General features: G+C 41.4%; 1 protein-coding gene across 1 annotated transcript; it reads right to left on the bottom strand.

Annotated features, from left to right (window-relative positions):
• Nucleotides 1-789: 789 nt before the first annotated feature.
• On the bottom strand, nt 790-14,378 carry wrap53 (WD repeat containing, antisense to TP53). Its single transcript, XM_056368759.1, has 11 exons — nt 14,185-14,378; nt 13,300-13,751; nt 12,983-13,175; nt 11,427-11,522; nt 10,761-10,869; nt 9,132-9,220; nt 6,829-7,052; nt 5,254-5,465; nt 3,917-4,020; nt 3,458-3,601; nt 790-2,593 (listed from the first exon to the last, which is right to left on the bottom strand). The coding sequence occupies exons 2-11, from the start codon at nt 13,574-13,576 to the stop codon at nt 2,368-2,370; spliced, it is 1,674 nt and encodes a 557-aa protein (XP_056224734.1). The 5' UTR covers nt 13,577-13,751; nt 14,185-14,378; the 3' UTR covers nt 790-2,367.
• Nucleotides 14,379-14,434: the final 56 nt, after the last annotated feature.

The following is a 14,434-nucleotide window of genomic DNA, read 5'->3' as shown; positions in this document are numbered from 1 at the left end:
GCAGTACTAGCATATTTTTTATGTATTCAGAACCTTTGCTCTAAGGTGCATCACATTTCTTGTGATCATTTTCTAAAATCAAGTGAGTGGACAAGTTTCCTTCTGGCAAACTCTACTGACAAGACATGATGAAGAAAGTGACACATCTGTCTGCAAAAGGTCTCGCAGTTCAGATTACATGACAGACCATAAACATCAAGCGCAACACTGCCCATATCTCAACTTGTGTCATTACTACTTTCTGTCCCTAATGGCCAACAGCAGACACAGAGATGATAAGAACCTACATATCGCTCATCACCACACAGACACTACAGTCTCTGGTAGAGCTGATATTAAGTCCAGACCATCAGACAAACAAGTAGCAATCACTACACCACTGGATTATTTATTACACTTGTTTGGCATTTCTTTTTTCCTCTCTCTGCCCCCAATTTTCCTTCTTGTCGTCTCTACCTACTTTCCTCTCCCAAGGCGGAGGCGGTTGCTAAGCAACCTGCACAACACAACAGTGCAGCTCTCCAACTTGGCTCTCTGCTCAGTGTACCCCTGTGGTTTCAGACAATCAAATACATGAGTGTGTGTGCATTCATACAGAATGTGTGTGGGAAAGGTGAAAGCTATGAATAGTTTCCATCTCATGAGTGAAAGCCAATAGTCCCTTCAGCTTTTAAGAGCTGCCTCTTGACATGAGTGTAACATCATCTTGCATTCATCGGGGATTTATTACAGGGCATCCAACTCTGAACTGCCTTTAACAGAAAGGACAAAAATGAGTAAGAGCGCAAATCTGTAAAGAGATATGCTTTTAATTCACTCCTGCTTGAATAAAACCATCAGAAAACCACCTGTTGCAGATTCAGCTATCAATCTTGAGACTTGTGTGACATCATCAAGGCCTACATGGTTCCTAATGCTTCCCGGTAGAGCATTTTGTATAGTACTGTTCAATAATAGCTTCCTGATCGTAGCTACTATTGCTTGGCAACACATTTGAGTTCAAAGAAGTGAAACCTGAATCAGCAGAGGCAAATTAATAGATTTATCAGTTTCTGAAAATACAAGGCTTTGGTTGGAGCGGGCTGAGCCTCTGACCAACCTGCAAAGAAACCCTACAGCAAAGCACACCCCACTGATGGCAACATAAGCACTGAGCAAACCACCGCAGTACATTATTAATGCGATTATTCAAATACAATGTGTTTTGTGCTGCCACATTTACCATTCACACAGTTACAAATGTAATCTGAGCACACCTGGTAGAAAAAAATAAGACATTGCTCGTTTCCCAGGTGCACCCACCAATTAAAGACTTTCACAGATTGTTATGAGGTTACAGTAATCAAGCTAGCTGCTTACAGAGTGTACATTCGAAAATGAGAATCAACATCATGGCTTTACAAAAATATACGTTTTGTGGGCATGCACAGAGTGACTTGGTGCGTCCAATAGTTTAAAAAAGAAGGTAAAAACAGGAGATTCCATCAGTTTACAAAAGCAAAGCTCAAGAACAAATGGCACTTACTGTAACAATAGCAGTTAAGAATCTCCAGGGCAGCGTTACAGCCACACACACACACACACACACACACACACACACAGCCACACACACACGTAAACTAGTACTCCCACAAATACAACTCAGATCGGAGGTGCAATCAGTAGACAGACACTGGGCCGCTTCAAACCACAGTCGAAAATTTCAATTCAACCAAATCCGTCCAATTTAGGCAAGATTCCACTTTAAAAAAGAAAACAGGTAAACAAGAGTTTCATAAAAGATTCATTACATTTCATCTTTCAAAAAAAAAAAAAAAGAAAAAAAAAAAAAAGTTCTCTCACAAATTTAATAACAAAATTGGAAAAGGAAATATCAAGGCCCAATCCACTTCTTATGCAACCCACTTCTTGTCTCAACCTGAGTAAGGTTTTGAAGAAAACCTTGCTTTTAGTGTTGACCAGTCTTACCTTTTAGGTCCAATTCATATTTACCGAACTGGCATTAAATTTATAAAGTCTTCAAAAACAGGGCCCTGAAAATCTGTCCTGACCTGATTTGCAATGTTTCATAATCCTTTCATTTTAACTCTGCTGACAACTGCACTACTTGTAAAACTGCTGCTCCTATGTTAAGATTCAATTTCAGTAATTTATTTGGACCGTGTGTGTGAGCGTGTCATGTTTAAGTACACTGGATGTTTAAAAATGATCCAGTAATGCTTTTCCACCTCAGGACTTCATGTTACTAATGGAAAAAAAGAATTTGACTGATCGATAATTCATTTTACCCACACCCAACATTCCCAAAATAAACATCATGTGGGAGGTGTAACTCAATTTGTGTCTTCTGGTTGAACTAACAGAAATTCAGGCCTCCACCGCCAATGTGTTCGGCTCCTGGTTCCCATCTGTGGCGGGGCCGAGTGGTCCGGCCCACCATAGGCTCAGGGCGTTGTCTTGTTTGATCTCCTGCGGTGACATCACAGCTTCACCTCCCTCACCGTCAGAGGCCGAGTCACCCTCGCTGTCGCCGGGCCACAGGAACTGGCGCTGGCCACTGGAGGTCGCTATCAACGGCATGAAGGGATGAATACTGTAGAAGAGGGCAGGAAGAAAATGAAAATGACTGACAGTTCTGATATTTTGCTCTGCAGCATTACACTTGGATATGCGTTTGAAAGACAGTCAGACTAAACAATAAGAGGAAATTGGTTAATTTCAGTCCTTTAACAACTGAATTAATTGACTGAAATTTTAAGCCCATATTCTATGCAAAACTGCAGCTCATTTACAGCCATGGTATCAACATTTATCTCAGTAATAGTTCAATTTTCACTTCATCAGCTACCTTCGTCTCTTCTGTAGAGAATCCAATAACATGAGATTATGTGAATTGCTACTTAGCAAGAGAGCCATTTACTGGATATTTCATGAATACATACAGAAGCTGTAGCTATCCGTTTTCACAAAGCATTAATACTCTTTGCTGTGCAATATTACTGTTTTGAAATTGGAAGTTGCTTTTCCTCCTATCTAAAATATTTTGGATGATTTGTGTGAAATGACTGGGGGAGACAAACAGCACAACACAACAGGACAGTCAAGCAGAAAAACAGTAACACAGCCACTGAACATGATTGAAGTACCTGAATTTTATGATTGCGCACTCACTCTCTCCTACTCAGAGCTGTTCAGTATGATCTTTATCCATTAGGATGTTTAATGTTTGTGACTCTACCATTTTTAATAGTAGTGAGTTGAGGGCTAATGGACTTTCTGTGCTGTTGTATTTGACTTCTGACAACAAGAACCTGAATAACTGAGAGGCTTCGGTTTCTTCATTCATAAGATTTATTTTGTTCAATTAACACTAATAGGACACAGTAATGTGCTACATTACTAACTGATGTTGTGTCACCAGCCAACAGGATGGGTTAGATTCTTTTAGCAATCATACCTGATGCCATTGGTGCAGTCCCAGTGGGCCTGGTACCTCAGCTGAGGTTGCAGTAGCTCCTCATTACCTTCAGGAGGAGCTGTCTGGATGTCCCACACTGACACCACTCCCTCTGTGTCACCGCTCAGCAAGTACCTGCCTGACCTGTAAAACACACACACACACACACACACACACACACACACACACACACACACACACACACACACACACACACACACACACACACACACACACACACACACACACACGAAAAAACAGTGGACGATACAGTGAAGTGTTAACAGAGGTCACAGGTAAATGATCTGCATTTATAAAACCACATTAAAATGGTACGCCAAAGTCAACAGACAGGATGAATGACAGTAGGCTGATACTGTGTAAACTGTATTATGTGGATTCTAGAGCAGTGTCACTAGGTGTCCCTGAGTAAAGTTGTAATTGGTGAAGTAAACTTACACGTCCAGGTCAAAGTAGATGCGCTGGTTAGTGGTAACGTTCCTCTTAAGTGAAAACACAACCTTTCCCGGCTCTCTTAAATCCCAGCACAGAATCTCTGGATCCTACACACCCACACAGACACATACACACACAATTCAGCAGAGCTATGGAGGCCAGCAGGTATCAGAGATTCCTGTTTGATCATTTGTGCAAACAATCAGGAAATCCTATACATTAATAACTTGTTTGCCAGTATAAGTAATTACATAAACCTGCTGTGTAGCTCTGTACATTCAACCCTGTACATTCAACTGTAGATGTGATAACTGACAGTGTGACCTTCATGCTACAGTGTAAGACGAACTTCACAGACGCTGGAATGCTAGTTTATATTTAATCTGACCAGGGTGATATAATGTAACAGGAATGAATGAGGCACTGCATCCCACAGGAGTTGATGGTTATAAAATCTCTACATTGAAAGTTGTCAGTAAAACATTCTAGACAATTTGTGTGATGTGTAACTAGAGAACTGTCAAAGACACTGACTGCTTATTTCGTTGACATTCATAGTGAATTTATGGTGGAGCTTCAGTAAAGTGCTCATTACTCAGTTAATGACTGACTAATGACTTATTTGCAAAAATGCTTGTCAGTTAACTGACAATCTGTCTCATACTTACGAAAACTATCTAGAACTGCAAAAACATTAAAACTAATATACTCATAATCATAAGTCATAATCAGCATTTGAATTCTTGAGTTATGGCCAAAAATATGTTTTATGAAGTCACAGCTATCTTCACCTTTGACCACCAAATTCGAATCAGTTCATTCTTGAGTCCAAGTGGACATTTGTGCCAGATTTGAGGAAATTCCCTTAGGGCGTTCCTGAGTTATGGTATTCACAACAACAGCACTGATGGATGGACGAACAACCCAAAAAGATAATGCCTCAGGCTACGGCTGTCGTCGGCATGGAGGCAAAAAAAATCCGAAAATCAGAGAGGTGCAGGTTCAAACTCTGCTGACAGCAAACCTCTGCAGGACCTTCGTGAAATGCAGTGAATCCTTCAGGCATTAACTTCTGGGGGAATGCCTTAATGCCTAATCAGATTCATTACATGCTGACTCATGCCATCAAGACAGGAACTTAGCATATAAAGCTCTTATCCAAAAGCTTTGACAATACTTCAATGCAACAAAGTGATTTGTCACCTGCTTTACACACAAAGCCCGCTGATGGTGTGTTTGTGTGTGTGCGTGCGTGCGTGCGTGCGCGCTTGCGATCATTCAAACGAAGCAGCACGGCTTCTCCTTATGCTGCCATTTTCTGCGTGTGTTCGTGTGTTCACCTTGCGCCCGCCGGTGTACAGGTAGTTGCCGTCGGGGGAGAAGAGCAGATGGGTGAGCCCTCCGTGGTGACGGGTCGGCAGCAGAGCCAGCAGGGTGCCGTCTTGGCAGGAGTAGAGGCCAGCGCAGCGGGAGTAAGAGCCACAGGCATAAACAGACTGGCACGGGCTGAAGCCAAAGCAGGAGATGATGCCACTTTGGCCTTGCTTCTTCACTGCAGTGAAGACAGGAGTGACATTTGGCAAAGCTTTCAGAACTTTAAAAAGGTTCATAAGACACAAATCACAATCACTTCTACTCAAAGTTGACTTTTTGGCAGCTTCTATTTCGCTGATTACATCTCAAAGAGGAAAATATTTCTCAACAATACACACAATAGAGTCACATTTGGATCATCTGTTTCCTTTTTACAGTTTACTCCTTTCCAAATCATCTTCTTTCTCACTTTTTAGAAAAGACCTTTAGCACGTTTTTGGCACATAAATGCAGAAGCGAGGGTTTGGCACTGTCTTCACATGGATCACATAACCTCATTTTGAGACTGACCATACATTTCCGCATAATTTGCTGTTATTAGTTATCAAGCAGAGCTGATGGAGCCAAATACACAAGAAATCGTACACAGCAGTGATCTAGCAGAGCAGCATGTTGAGCTGCCAGTGCAGCAGGGCTGAAAGTTACTCGTGACCTAAAAAAATTCCATGCATTTGCATGTGAGACATGTTTGTTTGTTGTCCGCTGAAAAGTGAATACATTGCCACTTAACACAGTAAATAATGAAAAAAAAAAAAATCATAAGGGATATGAAAACTTCTTTCACTGAAAAATAAAACCTATTTGTTGATATATGCAAAGATTATTTTGGTGCTTCAGTCCATTAACTATAAGAAAGTTATAAAAACCGGTTCAGTTCATTTCAGTGCATTACAAAAACCTTCCATCACACTGAAACTTGTTTGAGGTGTGCGACAGAGATAAGGAATTCATCGCAGTAAACTTTTAGTTGCCTTTATTTTTTGTCTGAAGTACATAATAAAAACTCTCCTTGCCGGTTTGTTCAAGGAGACTTCAGCCTGTGAGATGTGACAGCCAGCTGTCAAACAGCTTACAGAACACAAGCAACAACAGACTTCACATTATCCTTTTCACAATGCCCCTGTTTACTTATTGTTTCTCTTGTGGGCTGGATTATCCAAGAACATAGCCTGTGAATGCAATTCTTCCTGTAAATGATTTTTGACTCAAAGAGTTTGGAGGATCCTTGAACAAGAGTGTGAGTTTACAAGACAATCCCTGCTCTTGAATAGTAATGTACATTTTACATCATTCCTAATTTGGTTTGTTATAATTTTTTATTCATTTATAACAAATAATTATAATTAAGATAAAATCCATCTTTCCAACCACTTTCAGGACACATAATATAATAATTCATAACAATGTAAGATCAAAGAATAGATCAAATTTGTTTTAATGTAAACAAACCACAATTACACGTCTTAAAATTACTTCCCTGTACTGTAACTTATAAAGCAGCATTATGAAAACAAACTGTGCAAGAGCAGTTGATGACTGACCTACTGTGGGCCGCTCCTCACAGTCTCTGCCAGGACGCTCGGTGTAGAAGACTCTGACCGTTTTGTCAAAGCCGCAGTAGAGCTGCGTGCCGTCAGGGGAGAAGCAGAGCGAGTGAGCCGCCGTTAGCTCGTCCAGGTGATTGTAGGGTCGGAAACTGGCTCGCACTTCCCCGTAAAATGCATCCCATACATGGACTGGGTTGTCACGGCTACTGCTGGCTAGACTGCGGAAGAGGAGTGAGAGGCCAGACAAAGACAGTGGCAAAGAGAGTGAGCTACGGGAAAAGAACTTACTACAGGGAATAGAGAATGAATGATGCAAATGATAAAACATGGAGGAAAATGCTGCGAATCCTTAATTGAGTCGATCTTTATTGTCCCTGAGGGCTTTTTTTTTTCTTTAAAGCTGGTGACTGACAGATGACTCAGTTTAGAGGTTAAAAGCAAAGTAACTAGTGGAATAAAACAGAATTATACCTGCATCTTGGAGGATAAAAAAGAGATTCGAATGAAATATGCTGCTGAGATTCCTTTGATACATGCATTATGTATGAAAAACATGTTTGATTCTTTTTCTTCTTGCACCACATCCACTTGGATGTATCAATACATCAAAACAAATACACAGCATTGTGCTATGCCTCATTATGGAGACAAGACGACAGCACATTCTTATTGATTCAAATCAGGGCCAAAGACTGAGCCATGCCTTTTTAACTCTAATTATTGGACACTGAACAAATGCCGAAACATCACTGCGGCTCAATTAGACAAAGGAAATTAGCCCCTACCGCTGCTGCCGTGTTCTGTTATGGCCCCTCTGAGCCGCAGCTTTATTCCAGAGCAGGGAAATGCCCAATTATAATGCTAGACTGCTGCTAGCTTGGAGCAATGCCTAGAACTCAGCGCAACTTAACCGAGCCATAACAGGGGCCCTTATTCCCTCTCTACAGGAGGGGCATCAACAACAAATGGCTTTTGGCAGACGGAGAGTTCAAGGAGTGCTGGGGGAGAAACGAGAAACAAAATGGGGGAAGTGAAAAGAGGGAGGCAGAAAAGGTACCAGCAGAGGAGGCTTGCTGTAGATGTGTTTAATAACCACCACAACCTTTTATCTGGCTGCCTCAGCCTTTAACAATCTACTCCGAGCTTGTCCGACCACCTGGCTGTGCTCTGCAGGAGCTCTTCTCTGATATGTGGCAGTGATCTAAAAAAGATGAAGAGTATCTGCTGTCAGCTCCTGCTGGCATCATCATCCTCATGACAGGCAGGTTTTTGCACACCTTTGGCAGATACACACAGGCCTCTGAAGTGGTTCATTGTCCTTCCAAGTCGATTGTTGATCGTTTTGCAGTTTACAAAACTCTCATCTCTAGATGTCCAGATCCTGACCCCTACCCCCTCTTCTTTCTCAGTGAACGCTGGCTGGTGTTGGGGTGAAGCGGTGCCAATGCTGGGTCTTGATCAGAGGGATCTGTCGGAGGGTGGAGGCTACAACTGGAGGATGATGGGAGCTTGGGGAGGAGTCGTATACACTGTTGGCAACTTGACCTCAGCTCGTTAGCACGGCCCTACCTCTCTCGCCACAGACGATCTGCGTTCTCCGCGGTGATGGCTGCTTGTTACTAATGTTGGCTCTGCTTTACAGCACGTGCACAATCACGCAGTGATGTCATGATCACCACGCTGCTGGAGCGCGCGCCTGCACTCACACACGGCAAAAAAGGAGATCAAGATGAAAAGAGAAGCCCTAAGTCAGGGAATTATAAGGCCCTTTAGGTGTTGTCTGGGCTCCGGAGTGCTGTTAGTGGGCTGAATCATGCTGAAAAGCACTGTGGGTCTCAAACAGCCGAGCGGATTGCGACGGAGGCAGAGGCAGACAAGACGAAGGCCAACTCTTCACTCATAATGAGAGACATCAGAAAGCTTTTACAGCTTCTCTCCACGCTGGCAGCCAGCTCCCACAACGAGCGCAAATACCACAGGGATCAAAGAATGACTCACAAGCATACAACAATATCTTCTATATTCAGATAGTCTATTAGACAGACTCAAGCATAAGAGAGGACCTTACTCACACACACTAACACACAGTGTCCCTGTCTAACCATCCAAGATCTAGATTAAAGACATCAATCACTGACTGACATTAGCCTCTTTAGACAATATAGTGTCTTTCCTGTGTATACATTCTTCACCATCTGGCAAGTTGACCTTCAAAGTGAACTTTAAATGTCTCATCTATCCACTTGTTAAGAGCAGAGGCTTAGGGAATAGTCTGGCAAAGATCAAGTTCAACTCACAAGCATGTGTCGGGATCCAGAGAGTTCATCTTGGGGTACCAGCAGTAGTCGTAGATGGTATCTCCCTCTGCCATCCTCAGCACTGGACTCTGCCACAGAAGGAGAGGCAGAAAAAAGGACAGTCAAGCACAGTAGATCAACTGAACGATGGGATCTATTACTGTTGACGTTGTTACTGCTGGCTAAAAGACACCATCACTCTTTTCCTTGTGGTAAAATTTGATATCAAAAGCCTGTGGCACAATGTGAGAAATAGAACAATCAAAGCTCAATTTTCTACTCTTTTTGCAAAGACTGTGAGATCTCTGTAATGGAGGAAATTGGATTAAATTTCAATTGGGTTTGTTCAGTGATCCCAATCTACCAGCCTGTAATACAATTAAGAGATTGGCTCGCCTCTTGATATTTCCCAAAAGCTAAAAGACAGAATATTTATTTTATTCTAATTGTAATATTTTTTCTCTAGCAGTTGCCATAAATTGACTATTTGTTCTGTTTGTTTTGTTGTATTCTTAATTGATGTTGCAACACAGCATAAATGTTAAAATGTTCAACAACTGTCTGTCTTAGTATAAAAGGTCAGATAACACACAACTGATTGATGACCTTAACTGGAATGATTTCAGTTTCACAAACACGAGACAGTCTCTGAAAGAAATATCAAATATCTCAAACATGATTAAGGCATTAAAACTAAAAGAAATCTGTCTTATTTTCAGTCCCCACCTAGATGACTTCTAATTCTAACATGCTACCCGTTAGCTCTAGATTTTGTCCCACACATCAGTCACAAAAGAGGTGGGATTTTTGAATAGTGTAATACAGTCAGTAAATAATGTATGATTAGGACTGAATTAAATATAAACTGTGTTCTCCATGATGTGTATGTTTTTAATATTTTAAAAACTGTAACTAAACTTTGAAGAACGGATTGATGTGGAAACAAATATGAGTCTGAATCCTCAAACCCAAAGGCCAAAGTCTGACTGATTCAATATCATTAAATGAATTCAACTTTATTAGTTAGACCAGGGTTTGGAGAATGAAACTCCTCCTGAAAAGCCATAATGAAGACATTTCAAAGATGTTCTAGATCTAATTATTGGAGCAACTTTGTAGAAGCAAAAGAGGATTTTTACCTCCGCCAAGGAGGTTATGCTTTCACATGGGTCTATTTATTTGTGAGGTGAATTATGCAGTACTGAACCAATTTGCACCAAACTTGGTGGAGGGATGGAACCAGGGCCAGAGAAGGACCTATTCAATTCTGGGGCAGATCCTAATCATTTACTATAAATTTGAATTTTTTTCTCTGAAGTCTGGTGTATGTTGTTTGACACTAGCCTTGGTGGAGATCTGCACTCTCTGAGTGCCCTTCTAGTTTGATGGAGATTTACTTCATTTACTGAAATTGAACAGAATGCATTTGTTGCACTCCTGCCCTACAGACCTTGGGCCTGATGGGGGCACTAGAGGAACTGTTTGAAATTTGCAGAAGTGCATTGAGGGCTTGTGCATCTACTGAGCAATTTGGGTCAAGCCTGGCCTTTATAAATGTTTAAACTAATTTTGCTATCCCCTACTCAATCATTAGGAGAGGCACTGATGACAGGCTATCTATGTGCTCACCATCTCTGGAAGCAAGTCCCAGTTGTAGCTGTAAATCTCTGGAGGGAGGTTGTATACACGGAGCACATTGTCTGCACTGTTAGTCAGGATACAGGAACCATCAGGGGCCCTAGGTTAGGAGAGGTGGGAAGAGGAGAAAAAGATGATGGTGCATTAACCACTTTGAACTGACAATAATTTGTACTGAGGTTTGTTTATTTGTAGAAGTTGCAATAAGGAAACACAAGTATATGCAGATATTGTACAGTAAGTAATGCTTGTAATAAAGCTGTTACTTATAGCAGTAAGCATAAACAACATTGTCTACAAAACTCAGATTTTGATTTATCTTGAGAGATCATGGTAACTGGTAGCCTTTCTTATATCTACGGCAGTGTTAGTGCTAGTGTTCGACCCTACTAAGAGATAGACTAGATAAACATAGTGGAATTGATCCTTTAACTTCATTTGGACAGGAAGTTATTTTTTCCCTGTAATCCATCAGATCAATAACTGTCCTTGCTTTCTGCCACAGGACACAGAAATGTAAAATGCAGTGTAGGTGTCCTTGTAGTATTCTTATTTATGGTAATCAGAAAAATGCCTCACAATAAAGTTTTATATTTAACAACTTCAAACCCTCATCCTTGATGTACTTTGTGTTGTGTTAAGATTAGAAAAGATTACCATTTGCAGCCCTTCAGGTAATTCTCTGGAAGGCTTGAGTACTCAGCCCAAGAACCAGTCAGCATTTGGGGGTTCTGGGTAAAATCTAAGCCAAGGCTGGGGGCGGGATAGAAAACAGGACAGGTCCTTGGTCAAAGAATTGTAAACAGAGAACAAATAAATTGCACAACAAACTCATCCATTCCACTGAAAAAATGAATTTCCCATCTCATCAGTCTGGAGGATATAAAGGCTTCTGGATAAATGCAACAAACACCTTGTCTTGGTTTAATTAAGGTAGATATCTTCAGAATTTCACAATGCTGTTTGCATATAAAACAAAGTGTCAACACAAAACCAAAGAGGAACATATATGGTGAATTTCATCTTTTGATGTTTTCACTGGCACATTCTGAACTGCTCTGTTTAGACAGTGCCACTCCAAAGTAGAGTGGATTGCTAATTATATTTCATAGCTCTGCAGGTTAAGTCTATCGTTTTTCTCCAATGTCATCTTCTCCAAATTTTGCCATAATGATTGATAGTGTTAAATATTTAATCAGTCAATGTTGTTGCCAGCCCACTTCAACACAAGTGCTATTACAAAACATCCAGAGGAATCAGAGCAACGTCTCACACAACAACTAACACTCACAAGGCAATTATACATGTTCAGATAGCTGAGACCGCTCAATTATCACAATGTTTGGATCACAATCAGCTTCTCACACATCCATGTAATGTCCTGCTGGGGTTTCTAGTCGCTTTAGACTGATTTTATTCTTTACATGTTTTACTTGTTTGAAGACCTACAACAGCATAATTTGTCTCATTTTTGTAAGCGTGGTTGATTATAACAATCTTTTTTTTTTTTTTTTTTAAATAACTGAACTTGCCATCAGTGGAAAGCCTGCTAAGTTAACTGCTTTGTTGACACACATAGTGATGCCAGAGATTTGAACCATTTTCATGCACATTGGTTTATGGTGCATGAGCTGTATTTCTTATTAATATTAAAATAGCATCTACGATACTGCAATTATTAAGTTTCATCGGTAGGACTGTTTTCAACAGTCATAGTTTGCTCTGAGCATTTACTGGGGCGTAGTAATGCTATTAACCAGAAGCTACGACAAGCAGTAAGTGGTACATAAGGAAAATAATGTCTAAAAATAAAAAGAATTATCTTTTAAGATGATTCCCCAGATGCACAGCTTAAATCTAAAATCACAAACCAGAGGAAAAAATAAACCATGAGTGTTTGGTGTAGTGACCGCACACACAGGCCATCAAAGGATATGATCAAGTAACAGTGGCATGAGTACAGCATTTTGGTCAGCATTTTATCAAGCTTCATCATTTGTATTCTTGCATTTACCAAAACCTCTTGCTCTGCAGTATTCACAAGAGCTTTTTCCACCATTTCGCAAACATCTTCATAATTATTGTATAACATCACCACCACCTCAGAAAATCCTGCTACAAATAGCTCCCTTGATGGTCTGCCTTCTGTATCTTTACTCCAAGTTATGTGGCCCCCCAGGTTAAAAATAAACCTGACTTCTTCCTCCACTTACTGCTGTCCATCACTGGGGCTGTCTGCAGATCCGTTAGCGTTGAGCTCCTCCTCTGATTTTGTCTCTCCTTCGTCTAAGGGTGCATCATGCCCCCCATTTCCATTCTCATGGCATTCATCTTCACCTCTGTCACTGACAGGTACCTCTTCCCCTCCTTGATCTTTCTCCTCACATTGTGTTGGTTCTCCTGTGCCTGAAATCAAAGAATTTTGTACAGATTAATTCATTTATCTTCAAATTAATCCTGAATCATAATCTCTGAAAGACATCCAAAATCATAACTGAAATGAACAGATTTTTGAAACCAGGTACTTTACGTTGTGCTGGTGAGGCTGAGTCTTCTGGCAGCAAGCCAGCCTGTGCTGGTGTTTCTCCATGCATCAGCTCTGCAACCCGTCCCTGCCCGTGTTCCTCCCCGCTCATCCTGAGCCGCTTGGCAGCCGGGGCTGCCCCTTCCTCTTGGAGCTCCCCCAACTCTAAGTGGTCACCTTCAAATAAAAGTGGGGCCCCATGGGGGGGCTCATTGTCAGCTTCTGTGTCCTGACCTGTGGCTGCCACACCTCCGCTTTCACCACCTCCAGCCGAGTCGGACATCTCTCTGTGTTTATCAATATCTTCTGTCAAGTCCTCTACCTGGGGTCCAAGTGCCTTGTGTCAGGCGGTTGGCTGTCAGACGTGGGTGAGGTAAGTGCTACTAGGATAGTGCTTCTTCCTGCAGTGTGGGTGTTTGAGTCTGCTGGGAGTCGAGGACATCACAGCACCCACTAGCCTAGAAAGATAATGAGGCCGGTAAGGGTGAAAGGGTAACAGGGCAAGTGAGACCAACGGCACAAGACGATACAAAATACATGTCAAAACAATGTAAAAGTATAAGACCGCTTAAATAATATTTAAACACATCTATCAATTAAAAGTAAACGTGACGTTAAATCTTTAGGGGAATAAATAACAGACACCTAACAGACACCTGTAGCTAGTCATAACGTGCATGTTGATTTTGAAGTTAACGTTTGCGAGGTAGAAAATACATCACCAAAACGTACACGGTTTACTCTATGCACGTTATATAACAAAAAATGATTCTGAAAACGAAGGCAAAATGTTTCAATTTCCTTTAACCGTCCGTCCACAACAGAGACAGTAACCACCTAACGTTAGCTCATATTAGCATTAGCCTAAGCTAGCCGTCTGATGCTACATACCTGTATTGTGGCTTGCTTGTCCTTTGGTTCTGCTCGCAGTTCGGCTGTACACACGCTTTTCCTCGACGGTATCAAAGTTTCACCTACAGCCGGAGAGTACAAGTAGCGTAGAAGACTATCCGAAGTCCCTCTACTTCAGGACTTTGTTTCCATTCACCAGCTCATTACGAGTTGTAAATAGTAGGCGGCCATGTGTCGAGCTATCGCGAGAATGGCGGTAATAACGTTGAGACACTCATTCGACCCAGTA

Source organism: Seriola aureovittata, chromosome 23 (genome assembly GCF_021018895.1).
Source record: "Seriola aureovittata isolate HTS-2021-v1 ecotype China chromosome 23, ASM2101889v1, whole genome shotgun sequence".
In the NCBI taxonomy this organism is placed as follows: domain Eukaryota; kingdom Metazoa; phylum Chordata; class Actinopteri; order Carangiformes; family Carangidae; genus Seriola; species Seriola aureovittata.
The sequence above is the reverse complement of the archived record's forward strand: the minus strand, read 5'-3'. Positions and strand labels throughout refer to the sequence as shown.